A 13,692-nucleotide genomic window follows, 5' to 3' on the forward strand; every position below is an offset into this window, starting at 1 on the left:
ACAATAATAGTAATCGAGAAAATAGTCAATAGGGAAATAAAAATTTTAATTTTATTCATGGACCTTGCCTCATTGTACTTTTAAATCTCTTTTCTTATAAGAGCATGTAAGTTTACACATTCTATCTGAAAAAAAAATGAAATTAAAAAAAAAATTATATTTTTAATACTTGACCTCACCTTTTTCTACGGGAGTACGGAATATTTACACACTCTAATACTATATCTAAAATGACTAAAAAAAATCATTCCGTTTAAAAGGTTAACAAATGACACTTCTTTTCTTTGGCTATATTACAACCTAGCTAGTATGTAAGATTATGGTGAGATGTACTTTAGGTGATATTTTTTTCCTTAAAATTTAAGGACACTACCTTTTGTTAGCCTAGAATAAATAATATTCATTATCATCAAAAGTGTCAGATTCAATATCTACTTTGAACCGATATTGTGGGATACCTAAAAATAAAACACTAGAACTTAAAAGTCGCATTCCAATATTAAAAACACTGCACGACGACGTCGGTTTGATTAACTAGTGTGTACTCTATAATTATAAATATCATTTTTTAAAAAATTAAATACTCCATTCCAAAGTGGCATTCCAACCAAATACAATCTTAAACAGTTGTAAAATAACATTTGACCCATGTCTCAAGTGGGACCAAGATCTCCTCCAACGGATCCAATTATCCAAATTTTTCATGGCTTCGTTTAAAATCCCGTAATACCATTTGCCAAGAAAGAGAGAAGATTTCTGGGCCTGCTCTGTGGTCTATAATCAACCAATGAAGGTCCAGCTCACACGAAACCAAAAACAAACAACCAGGCCGTGTCCCTTAGAACTGTTGTTATTAGGCTTTGAATTGGCCCATACTTTTCCGCGATTGTTAAACCGAAGGAAATGTCGAGCTGTGAACGCATTTGATTCAGAGAGTGAGTCAGAGATGGGGACGTCGGCGGTTGGATTGGCGCCGGGGCTATCTCGGAAACTGAAGAAGGTGTTGGAATGTCGGACGGACTCGCCGGATCTAGTGTCTTCTCTGAGCACTCTGTCTATGTTCTACACGGAGAACACCCCTCGGTCTCGGCGCAACCTGAAGAGTGCCATCGAAACTCGTGCCCTCCAAATCAACCTTGAGTTCCTCCGAGCCTCCGAAGCTGCTCAACAGGCCCTCGATCGCGTCGAGGAAGAGGTCAACTCCCTCTCCGACTGTTGCGACAGGTGTGTGTATTTTATTTGCCCGAGATGTGAGACGAGCTGAGATCTCATCTAAAACTTGTGTCTTGTCATTGTGGCGCAGGATTGCGAAGGCATTGAACAGTTGCAGTGCTAGCACGGGGGATATTATAAGTACAACAGAGAGGCTCAAACAGGAACTTGAAATGACTTCACAAAGACAAGAGATCGTTTCGTGCTTCCTTCGTGATTATCAGCTCTCCAATGAAGAGGTTTTAACCTTGTTCCTTGGATGTTCGTAAATTGTCATATTACTGTAGATTGACTCTCAATCTACTGGTTTTCCCTTTTTGTAGATAATTGCACTAAGGGATGAAGAGCTTAGTGATAACTTTTTCAAGGCGCTTACTCATGTTCAAGAAATTCATGCCAACTGCAAGATCTTGCTAAGAACGCATCACCAGGTTTAACTTTCTTCCTGCTTTTCTGAAGGCTTAAAATTAGTTTTTGTAATGATCATTCACATCAGCCCTTCTTAACAGCGGGCAGGCTTGGAGCTCATGGATATGATGGCTGTATACCAAGAAGCAGCCTATGAGCGCTTGTGCAGGTGACACTTATCTTAAATAAACAATTTATAAAACGTATATTAGCCTCTATTTCTTCTCCCCTTCCAAATTGGTAGAACAAATAATTCGGATCTGATCCCCTTTTGAATAACATTATATCTTTACTTCATGGAACTAAGCTTGATTTTGTAATCACGCTAGTAGTCCTATGGGCTGTGGTTCATAATGCTAGTCGATATTAGTCTCTTTTATGGACAGGCATTTGAACTGTAGTTTTCTTAAAGACATTGGTGCTTTTCTCTAGCTAGCTGCACCTTTTCTCTGACGTTTTTATTTTTTGGGCTAAATATCTCTACCTGGTTTCTTCATCTGTTACTGGGCTTTTCTTGTATTCATTTTAGTTTTCATTGGAAATGTGGAATAGTGTGCATCGTTTTCGATAGAATGATTGTGGATTTTTTTGATAAGTTATAAAGAATTATTACTTATAAAAAAAATATAAGAAAAAACTCACAATCATTCTGTTGAAAGCCATGTTTATACATTATTTTATTAGTGATAAAGAATTATTACTTATCAAAAAATAAAAAAGAAGAAATTCAATCATTCTGTTGAAAGCCATGTTTAAATATTATTATTGTCTCCATTGTGGTTGACCATAGATAACTTAATTGACCTAAACTAGGGTAATTTCCTGCAGTCAATGGTATGGATCGTTTCTAGAAGAAAAACTGCCCCTCAATCTTCATGATGGGGTTTTACGGTTTCAGTTTCAGGGCACTGGCAAGATCCCTCGCCCTAATTGTGAAATATATATCTGACTTAATTTATAAGACATGAGACTTGCTCAAAATATACCGCACTAGATAAATAGGTAGTATTTTCCATACTGTTACGGTTTATGGGCTATCATATAACCCTCTCCGATTGACAAAGAGATTTACAATTTTTGTGGGCATATCCCAAGCTAATCTAATTGTACTAAAATGGTCATTCCACAAAATACTGGCAATCTCACAGTGGAGTAGAAGGTGGTCTATAGATTCTTCGCTCTCTTTGCACATACAGCACCAGTCTGTTACAATGATATGTGGTTTCCTTATGTTCATGGTGAGGATCCTTTTCAAAGAGGCCGTCAAAGCAAAACTAGCTGCTCTCAGAGGCATGCTAGTCTGCCAAATAATTCTACAAGAGAAAACGGTTGTTATCCTCAGGTATAAGGACTTTGTATAAAAATCAGACAAGAACTTCCTTTTCTTGGTAGGGGCCCAGAAACCTGCATTACATTGTGGAGAGTCATGGAGAACTCCGAGAGATTAGCCACTGAAGCCTTTTGCACCAATACCATAAACCTATCTGAGAGCTTCCTTGAGGTCCCTACCACTACACCACGAAACATTTCAAAATTTAGTTCTAGTCTCCTACAGCCACACCCACCACAAGTCTAGTATGATTAGAAAACACCCCTATCTTCTCCTAATATTTTTCCCTAACCCCACTCCATAATAGGTTTAATAATTTATAGCGCATATATATTGATATCCTTTTCTTAATATGTAATAAAATTGCATTAAAAAAGCTCTTATATATTGATTCTTATTCCTTACTTATTTTAATTATCAATTATTCAATTATTTGATGTTTATTTGTGCCTAGGTGGGTTCAAGCAGAGTGTAGAAAATTAGGTGACACTGATAATCCTGAAGTTAGTGAGCTTTTGAAAACAGCAGTCCGCTGCCTCAAGGAGCGCCCTGTTCTTTTCAAGTATTGTGCAGAAGAGGTGATTGAGTAGACAGCTTGATAATCGATATACTTAAACATGTGATATGCCTCATGGTTTTTCCTTTTGCTTTTCTCATGTTTATTCATTAATGCATGCAGGTGGCAAATATGAGGCATAATGCATTGTTTAGAAGGTTTATAAGTGCTCTTACACGTGGAGGACCTGGTGGATTGCCTCGGCCCATTGAAGTGCACGCACATGATCCCTTACGATATGTGGGGGACATGCTAGGGTGGCTGCATCAGGTGTGACATGAATGCCTTTTGGTTTTTTGTTAATGCCTTTTACTGAGGCCTTTTAAATATATATATATTTTATCGGTACAGAGGCCTTTTAAATATATAGATAATAATTTGTTTTTTTGTATGCAAACAGGCTTTAGCATCTGAACGAGAACTTGTTCTTGCATTACTCGATCCAGATGCTGTGGTAGATACTGGACCAACTGCAAACCGATTTTCCAAGAGGCTGGAGAGTGATTTTGCAAAGACGGAGTCTGACTTGACATTTGTTTTGGATAGGATTTTTGAAGGTGTTTGCCGACCATTTAAAGTGAGAGTTGAACAAGTTTTACAGTCTCAACCTAGTCTTATAATTTCATATAAACTCACGAATACCCTGGAGTTCTACAGCTACACTGTGAGTTGAGTTCTTTTGCTATTATTTATATTACTAGTTGTTTCGGATACCTTGTTATAACTATTTTGTTGAATTGTAGATATCAGATTTACTTGGGAGAGAAACAGCTCTCTGTAATACTCTTTGGGCACTGAAGGATGCAGCTCAGAAAACATTTTTTGATATTCTGAAAACTCGTGGAGAGAAGATTTTACGGTATCCTCCCCTTGTTGCTTTGGATCTTTCTCCTCCGCCGGCAGTAAGAGAAGGAGTCTCTGTACTTCTTGAAATAATCGAGACCCATAACAGTATGATGGTTCCTGCTTCAGGGAATTTTGATCCAGTGATATCTGCTTTACTTGATCCTATTATTCAGGTTGTTTTGCTTGATATCTTCTGGTAAACAGCATATGCTTAGTAATTTGCATGACGTTGTAACTGAGTAGCAGAAGTTTTTCAGTGTACTTGATGTTTCTGTAAAATTTGATTTTATGTGAAGATCATTTTAAATGTATGGGTTCATGTCACTGTCGGATAGTATAATCCTGCAAACATGTTGCCTATATGTGGGATCTTTCAATCAATCAAGTAGTTCTGGTTGGCATATGCTGAGCCTTGTTAGCCAGATTTGAGGAGTCGACCTGTGTGATCGTGTTAACACGATGCTAACATAGCACTGAGCAATTTCTTTGCTTGCATTCTTTAGATAAGCTCACTTTTTTGGACTGGATATGGTTAAACTAAGTTGCTCGATCTTTAAAAAACTTGTCTAATAATTGAAAACATGATTTATCTATTTGGGATGAATTTGTGGGTTGTTATAACCTCTTCTTTTGTATGTAGAATATTCCCAATGAAATTTATTACCTATAATCACTGCAGATGTGTGAGCAAGCTGCAGAGGCACACAAGTCGAAGGGAGCCAATTACTCATCAAGAAGAAGTAGATTGAGTTCTGACCCAGGTCAAATGAGTAAATCATCAGTTGATGCTATCTTGTCAAATAGCAGCTCTGCTTCGTCCTCCCAGGTCCGTGCTAGATTGTGTTCGAGTCCTCTGCATTTATTGCTTGCCAGATTTCAAGTATTTCTTTGCCAGTTCTAATGTGGTTCTGAACTCTTTTCCAGTCATGATTCTTTGATGGATTTACATGAACATGCATGCTATTTTCTGAATTATCCCACATTGCTTTTCTAGTGACAAAGGGATCTTATGTATTTTTTACTTGGTGTAGACAAGCTTTATATATCTTCCTCTTTTTTATTTATTTATTTTTCTTTCTTTTGAACATTCAAAATTATGTGATTAATAGTTTCTTTTAATAATGAGTTTTTGCAGAATAATGAAACTCCTTCAAAGATCTTCCTCATAAACTGCTTGTCTGCCATCCAACAACCATTATATGGACATGATGTTGCAGCTGAATACGTGAAGAACTTGAGAGCAATGATAGATAATCACTTGCGCATCCTCGTGGAAAAAGAAGTTGATTCCATCTTAGGAAGATGTGGCCTGTCTCAAAAGATGCATCACTTCCATAGTTCACTGAACAAAGAGGCCGGCAAGACAGCAATTTGGGCCCCTTTAGCAGAAGTAGAGGAAACATCTCCAGCCTCTCTTTCAGATTGCTTGAAGGCTTTCTTTGGGCTCGTATTGGGAAGTGAGACTTCTCTGCCAGAATTTGAGCAGATGCAGGTTCCAAAGCTGCGATCAGAAGCTTGTATCCAGATTGCTCGATCATTGGCTGAAGTTTATGAACTTATATATGAGGCAATCATGGATCCTGAGAATCGCTATCCGGACCCCAAATCGCTGGCAAGGCATCCTCCTGATCAGATAAGGACCATTTTAGGAATATGAAGCTCTTATACATTTCTTTATTAGTTTTTGTTTTCATAAAAAGGCAATACACTACTTATTATTATCAGAATCTTATGGAACAACTCTTTTTTCCTGCCGACAAACATGTTGTATCCTCCATTTGACATAGTATTGATATTCTTTTGTCCTTGTCACTTTGTGTTTCGATATTCTTTTGTACGTGGTTCATAGGTGAGTTGTTTTGGACATCATGAATAAAACATTTTCATTTATTTTTTTCCTATTTATTTGTTTTGTGCAATTTATGGATGTGATGTTGCTTGAGTAAATTTTCCTTTACCTATAACATGGTTACTGTATACTATCATCTTTCATGTCATGGACTTAAGTGAAGCTTTCTCCCACTCCATTTGCATCTGGTCAAGACGCCCCACCAGGCGTCTGAGAACAAAGTCCTGACTAATTTCAGTCTGGTAACGCTAGCTCTTGTGACAGCTTCTCCAGTTAAACATCTGCAATGCACTTTTAAAAAAAAAAAAAAAAAAAAAAAAAAAAAAAAGATGATTCCATTAGCATTTTAGAAGAATAATAAAACAAAGGCGACAGAGAACGTTGAGTAGTGGTCTTTACCGGTAGAATATCATAATCGCTGTTATTATTGCCAGTGTTTCAAACATGTAACCAGAATAATAATGAAAGGGTTACTGTTTTATTACTATTTATCTACTATTTAATTTTTTTTAATTTTTTATTTTATTTAATGATTAAAAAAGTAAGTATTAGTAAAGTTATACGCTCGGTATGAGCCGCTCCGAATTACGTTACCCTTGATCTAACGGATCAAGTTTGTTTTTTAGCGGAAAAATATCTGTCAGAGGACTCAAGTTGTAAAAAAGGTGAGTTTCCAAGTTGCATCCAAGCAAGGAAGGACTCAGGTACACCAAACTCGTTGCTTACGCTATAATAGTTGAATCTAAAATTCTGGTAATAAGTCTTATTCCAATGTCATTTTGGGGCTTCCAATTTCCAAGAGATGCCATTGACCTCTAAATTCTAAAATCCACTTGCTCTAACTAAAACCGAACAGCAATCTTTCCTTAAATTGTCAAATGTTATTTTTATATGATAGATAAGGCTAGATAGATACCGTCTTGGGATGTTCAAATTCTACAATTTTTTTTTTTTTTTTTTAAAGAAAGCTGGATCTCAAATTTAAAATAATTTAAAATAATCTATTTTTTTAGGTGATAATAAAATATTCTGAGATATTCTGTAAATAGTAATAAAAAAATAATGATAGAATATTAAATAGTAGTGAAAAATAAATAAAAATCTCAAATATAGATCTTCAAATTTATTTAATTTTTTTTTAAAAAAAAGCACAAAATTTACTTATTTTAAAACCGTAAATTATTCTTTGTAATAAGATCGACTGTATCAAAACTGTATAAACTTGCTCTCATTTACTGGCTAGACTAGACAGTTCATCAAATGATTCTTTTTAGAAGGAAATTTTTATTCAAAAAATAAATTATACGGATCATTTTCCTTTAAAGTATGGGTGGACAACTGGACAATTACCACAGAAAAATAGGGTTTTTTTTTTTTTTATGTACATTTTTATCCCTTCGTACTCGAGTATTTAAATATGAGGTTTTAAAGTTTTAAGCCCAGGCACTAGGCAGTCAGGCAGGATCGACTAGCCATTGACCCATCAACCAAACAGCTATCCCCAACCCCATCAAAATCTTCTTCGCCGCTTTCCAAGGAGAGAGATGGCGGCATCAGCAGCAGCCGGCGGTGTTGGAGTAGACGTACGGAAGGCTCATATGGCCATGGCGATGGTTCAGTTATTCAACGGAGGGTACCATGTCATAACCAAAGTGGCCCTCAATGTTGGGATCAACCAGCTTGTCTTTTGCGTCTTCCGCGACCTCATTGCCCTTTCCATCCTTGCCCCCGTTGCCTATGTCCGTGAAAAGTACTTTCTCTTTCTTTTCTTTTCTTCGATTCCCATTTCTTGTCGCTTAATCACTTTTCCTTCTTCTTAATTTCCATTTATCAACATGGGTAAATGGTCATGTTTAGCATTGATGCTGCATGTGAAGTATAAGGAACACCCAATTTGGGTATCTAAGATTTCCTGTTGCAGACGGGTCTAATCAGTTTCTTTCATTCAGTATATCAACAACTTTGTTCCTGTTGTCTTACTGTCCATCCAGTTAGTTTTTGCGTAGAATTAATTTCCATAGAAAAAAATCAATACAGGATTCATTTGAATGCCACCGTTTCGGATTTTCAGTGTTATTTTTTAGACGCTACTGCAAATTATATTCTGTAATGTCATAGATTGCAGAATAAAATTAGCTGATTCAATATTTAATATATGATATGCAGTCTGGTGCACAATATTTAATTGGATCAAACAATTTTTGTATCCTTACTCTTTAATGTTAACTGTCCATTTACAGCATCTTGTAACATTTATTTTTATCCTCTCTGTAGGCGGGTAAGGCTACCGATGACTAGACGCCTCCTCTTGTCATTTTTCTTTCTTGGGTTAACTGGGTAAGTAAGGATGCTTTTTAACCTCAATCGTACTGGTTTATTGATAGATTACTCTTCATTTTATTGTTTATCTTTAAAACTGAAACAACATCCGATTGATCAATCTATCTTTGCTGCTTTAAATCCAATTAGGATATTTGGGAACCAGCTTTTGTTTCTTATTGGTCTTGGCTACACAAATCCAACTTATGCTGCTGCCACACAGCCTTCAATTCCAGTCTTTACATTTCTATTCGCTGCAATGATGGGGTCAGATTGACAAATTCTCACTGTGCTTTAACTCAGCTGATAACTTTTTTTAGGCATCGCAGATACACACTTGTTTGTTTGCATTTCAATGGATTTGACTTGTTCAATATCATATGTTGACTTGTTCTTGCAGTACAGAAAGAGTGAACTTGCTCCGAACTGAAGGTCAGGCCAAGGTTGGAGGCACACTCGTTTGTGTTTTTGGTGCCATACTAATGGTTCTATTCCGTGGCCCAGCTTTGATTGGAGTTGCAGAACCAGACTTTTCAGTGCAAAATGAAATAAGTGCCAGGGGTCAGCCAGAGCCTGCTGGATGGTTAATGTCTAGTTTTATGGAGTTCGGAATTGACCATTTCCACCTTGGAGTTTTATGCCTAATTGGGAACTGTATGTGTATGGCTGCATTTTTGGCCATTCAGGTACACATCCAGATCCTTTTGTTTTTAAATTGTGATTTGCAATGAAAATAGTTATAGATAAATAGATGAGCACTTCATGTGCACGGATTTCTACATTTTTTGCTTACTTTGATTACTTTGAAAAATAAAATGTAAGACAAAATTAGATATATTCTGGCAGGTTACTGATGTTGTTTAAACACTAGCTGATATAGGGTAGAGGAAGTCCCTTTTTATGCAAACCAGGGAGCTCACAATCAGAAGTTCCATATCCCAATAAAATGTGGCTTAGGATTCATGTTGGTGCAGGACAACATGGGAGCATTTGTGATTATTGAGCTATTTTGCTATGAAGGTGGTGAGAATCAAGTGTGGATCATTTAGGAAAGTGGCGAAGTGTGGGGTGGCAAAGTAGAGTGGAGATAACCTGTTTTTCTTTGAAATCACATGAGGACTCATGGAGAGATAATGAGATGGGAACTTTGGGAATTTCAACGATGGTGAAGGAAAGAATTAGTTGGAATATCATTGAATTAAGAGACCTTATGTTCAACTCTCTTTATGTATGGATGGCAGCATCATGCAATAGTTTCCATGCCCATAGCTTTCTAGAATTTATGGAATTGTGTTATTTTTCTTTATCCCTACAGTTGCATAGTCCCTATTATATACTTATAGTTGGGTTATGTCCCTTTCGCTTTAAATAAAATTTTCCCTAATTATAAAAAGAAAAAAATATTAGCGAGAAAGGGAGAAAGAGCTGCTGATAAAATCAGTAAGTAAGAGATAATAGAGAAAAAACTAGGGAGGAAGAGGGGGGATGTTGGGGGGTGGGGGAGGGGATCCAAATTCCAACGTATGGCTCAATTTATTTCTGCGCCTCCAAAAGAGTTCAAGTTACATCCTTTTATAGCTAGGACTACTTCCCAAGGAGTAATTGCATTGTCCACTGGAAAACAACTAAAACAATTCACAAGTTATGAGGATAATTCAAGTACAACAGCAGACAGTTGACAGGAAGGGGGGGCTCTTTGGAAGTTCTCTGCATTTTTTATTATGTGTATCTTTTCAGCTAACCAAGTTAAGTCCAACTATATCCACTCGGTGGATAAATGCTGTTGAATTTTAGTTTGTTTACATGGCAACTGAGTTCTTATTGTGAACTTTATTCTTTTGTTTTCAATTAGTTTATATAGGTATGGCATATCAAACAATGGGGTGGGCAGAGGCAAGAGTTTCAATTTTTAATGTTGATAGAAGTGATCATCATGATCATAGCAATAATAACAGGATGACAGTAACAGTGTAAATGATAAATAAAAGAAGGATTATAATAATAATAAGAAGCACACTCAGTATCAAGAAATTGTAAAGTAGCTTACACTGATTAGAGAACTCGAGAGATCCCATACATTTCTAGTTACCAATGGTCCAATGCAGCTTCCAACTCCTAAAAAACTATCGTATTCTAGACTTTTGTGTTTTTTGGTCAGTTGATCTCTGTGTATGCTCAATGTGTGTGGAAACTTTCAGGCTCCAGTTCTAGCAAAGTATCCTGCCAGCCTATCAGTCACAGCATATTCCTACTTCTTTGGTGCTCTATTGATGGTGACAACAGCATTCTTTATGACCAATGAGTCAACAGACTGGAGTTTGACAAAGTCTGAGCTTTTTGCTGTCATTTATGCTGTAAGTTTTTTCTATTAAGAATATCTTTGTCTTGAGTATGAATTTTCTCCTTGCCAATTCGATGCTTGTCTTAGCTGTAACTCCATCTGACTTCAAAGAACTTTTCGGTGACTTTTCATCCTCTGGGTCCATGTTATCTGCTTAACTGTAACTTTTGAAGACAGTTCATTATGATAACTTTGTTTTCAGAAGAGGGCAGTCCTTACTTGATCATGATTATGGTCAATGTTGTGATGGTCCGCCTTCACTAACCCTATAAGGTAGAGTGCTTCTATTTATTTATTTTTATCTTAAGCTTCTTGGTGATTTTTCATCCCTGGGTCCATGTGATCTGGCTGGTTATTTTAACTTTTGAAGACAGTTTATGGTTCTAACTTTGCTCTCTTAAGAGGGCTGTCATTACTTACAAAGATTATGGTCAATATCATGATGGCTCACCTTCGTTAACACTATAAGGCGAAGTGCAGTTTTTTTTTTTTTTTAATAATCTTGCAACATTAGGTGATTTTTCCTTCCTCTGAGTCCATGTGATCTGCTGGTTATTTAACTTTTGAAGTCAGTTTAATTGTTATTTAACTTTCACCCCCGACTTCACAGTTCACCATAGGTCATTTATAACAGTTGATGACTTGGTTCCATACATATTTGTAACCCTCTTGCAAGCAATAGAATGTTAGGATTGTAATTAACATCACTCATGCATGTATGCATTTCACTTCAAACTTTACATTTTTGTATCTAGCACATGGGGAAAAATTATGGTTAAGTGCATTGCTCCTTATGTTCTCAGGGAACTGTTGCATCTGCCCTTAATTATGGACTCATAACGTGGAGCAATAAGATGTTAGGCCCTGCTTTGGTTGCTCTTTACAATCCACTACAACCTGCAGCTTCTGCCTTCCTTTCCAGAATTTTTCTTGGAAGTCCCATCTATTTGGGAAGGTTTTGCTCTAATCACTCCTATTACACTTTTGTTGACTTGATTTATTTGTTAATTTACCCTGGATATAATGTAATACATCTTGATATGCTTAGTCAATACATCTTGTAGACATCTTGATATGTTTCTATTAGTGTTGTTTCCAGAATATCCTTTTGATAATAATGAAAATTTCTCGATTTCTGTAGTTCTTAATGGAGTTTTTATTAGAATGCTGGTGCTTACTTCATGTTTTTTACATGCTGAAACAGTGTTTTAGGGGGATTTTTAATCATTGCCGGTCTTTATATGGTCACTTGGGCATCTTATAGAGAAAGACAAGCAGCCTCGGTGATTGTTCCTACTCGGGCTACTGAGCCGCTCGTTCACAAAGATCCATCGATTAACAAGATATCATACCAGAGAGGTCTTATTTTCTCAGGGCCTTCCACCACACTGCCAAAATCCTCAGATTAAGCCATTATGTGATGGGAAGTGGTGTAAAGCTTTTCTTTTCTACCATACACTTTGTTCGCATAAGATGGCACATCTTGAATGTCTTTTCTATTCATTAACTGTCTCTTGAAATTAATGTCCAGAGAAATATAATTTTCTGTATTCTCTATCTTCAAAGGATTTTATCTTTCCAATATTAGATTTTTTGGTATATTGTTGTCCTTTGATTTCTTAGCTATATATAATATAGGATAATGCTAGGGGGGCCGCCACCTTGTACCACTGACTGTGCCCCTAGTGTATTTGGATTTTTTTTTTTTTTCATTTTTTTAAAATATCTTTAACCATTAAGAAAAAAATAATAACTCGACTGACTATTATTTTACATATAATATAATATATATTGTGAGTTTTGATTCTCAAGCTATATGGTTCCAGGTTTCATCTAATCTTCTCCACAATTGTTCTGGGCCAGGAACTCTCTCTCTCTCTCTCTCTCTCTCTCTCTCTCTCTCTCTCATCTCAGTAGTATGAAATACAATAGAAGTGGTCCCTTCTCTATAGTGAAGCAGGAGTTTAATTATTATTCGTATTGAAGTGATTTTCTCTCTTTTGTTTGTATACAAGCAATCAAGAGAACTCGAACTCATACATGAGTGTTACTTACACGACATCATGGAGTGCTGCAGAAGCATCAACTTTAATGAACAAATGAGTTTATCTTGCCTATAAAGTAAGACAAATGATATTTGCAGTTATAGAGATACTCATCTTGAAAAAAAAAAGTTTGAATAAATAAGAAATTCGTATGAAAAAATTAATATTTTAATAGTAGATTCTATTCTTTTTTTAAAAAAAAAAATGTGTGGTGTATGTATAATTTATAACTATATCTAGTATTACTGATAAAATAAATACCTCATTCTCAAGTGCTTTCAACCAATTGTTCCTCGTGGGCCATCTTCTTCGAGTTTTGTCACTTCTGTTGATGGAGATTTCTCCCGTTTAGGTTGAAGATGTAACATGTTCCCAAACATAATAATGATGGTCAATTTCCATGTGATTGCTGCAAGACTCAGAGAGTGGTTAGATTGTCACTAAATAATACTTGAGGTGAGTCTAATCCATGTTCAAGTTACCGAGGAAAGGGGGAAATCCATGTTAATCGTGTGGTAGTTTTGAGGCATGGTGAACAATTTATGTTCAATGGTTGAGTGCGATGGTATTTTGTTTTCTGCACACCATAACATGTAATTAATGTTACTTGTCATTCATACGCTATATATTAATACATGATTAATCATTTTTATCCTTCTATTTAAACACGCATATTTATAAATCAATATGTTTGTGTTTAAATAGAATAATAAAAATGACAAATCACATATTAATGTATGATATAAGAGATGATAAGTATAATTATATATATATATATATATATTT

At 36.0% G+C, this 13,692-nt stretch overlaps 2 protein-coding genes across 4 annotated transcripts; both read left to right on the forward strand.

Moving 5' to 3' along the window:
- Positions 1 to 910: 910 nt before the first annotated feature.
- Positions 911 to 6,251, forward strand: LOC121234859 (conserved oligomeric Golgi complex subunit 6). Its single transcript, XM_041130984.1, has 10 exons — positions 911 to 1,224; positions 1,304 to 1,451; positions 1,536 to 1,643; positions 1,722 to 1,789; positions 3,405 to 3,528; positions 3,630 to 3,776; positions 3,907 to 4,170; positions 4,250 to 4,525; positions 5,032 to 5,178; positions 5,488 to 6,251. The coding sequence occupies exons 1-10, from the start codon at positions 947 to 949 to the stop codon at positions 6,007 to 6,009; spliced, it is 2,082 nt and encodes a 693-aa protein (XP_040986918.1). The 5' UTR covers positions 911 to 946; the 3' UTR covers positions 6,010 to 6,251.
- A 1,348-nt stretch (positions 6,252 to 7,599) lies between these two features.
- LOC121235626 (WAT1-related protein At4g19185-like) lies at positions 7,600 to 13,233 on the forward strand. Of its 3 annotated transcripts, none has more exons than XM_041131964.1 (7): positions 7,600 to 7,951; positions 8,476 to 8,538; positions 8,671 to 8,787; positions 8,921 to 9,206; positions 10,719 to 10,874; positions 11,665 to 11,937; positions 13,221 to 13,233. In XM_041131964.1, exons 1-6 carry the CDS (start codon positions 7,746 to 7,748, stop codon positions 11,923 to 11,925), a joined length of 1,089 nt encoding a protein of 362 aa, XP_040987898.1. In that variant the 5' UTR covers positions 7,600 to 7,745; the 3' UTR covers positions 11,926 to 11,937; positions 13,221 to 13,233. The 3 variants fall into 3 exon arrangements, with proteins under 3 accessions (XP_040987898.1, XP_040987899.1, XP_040987897.1); XM_041131963.1 differs by lacking the exon at positions 13,221 to 13,233 and adding an exon at positions 12,066 to 12,409 and having other exon boundaries at positions 7,616 to 7,951; positions 11,665 to 11,816; XM_041131965.1 differs by lacking the exons at positions 8,671 to 8,787; positions 13,221 to 13,233 and adding an exon at positions 12,066 to 12,409 and having other exon boundaries at positions 7,612 to 7,951; positions 11,665 to 11,816.
- Positions 13,234 to 13,692: the final 459 nt, after the last annotated feature.

The sequence above is a fragment of the Juglans microcarpa x Juglans regia genome, chromosome 6D (genome assembly GCF_004785595.1).
Source record: "Juglans microcarpa x Juglans regia isolate MS1-56 chromosome 6D, Jm3101_v1.0, whole genome shotgun sequence".
NCBI lineage: Eukaryota > Viridiplantae > Streptophyta > Magnoliopsida > Fagales > Juglandaceae > Juglans > Juglans microcarpa x Juglans regia.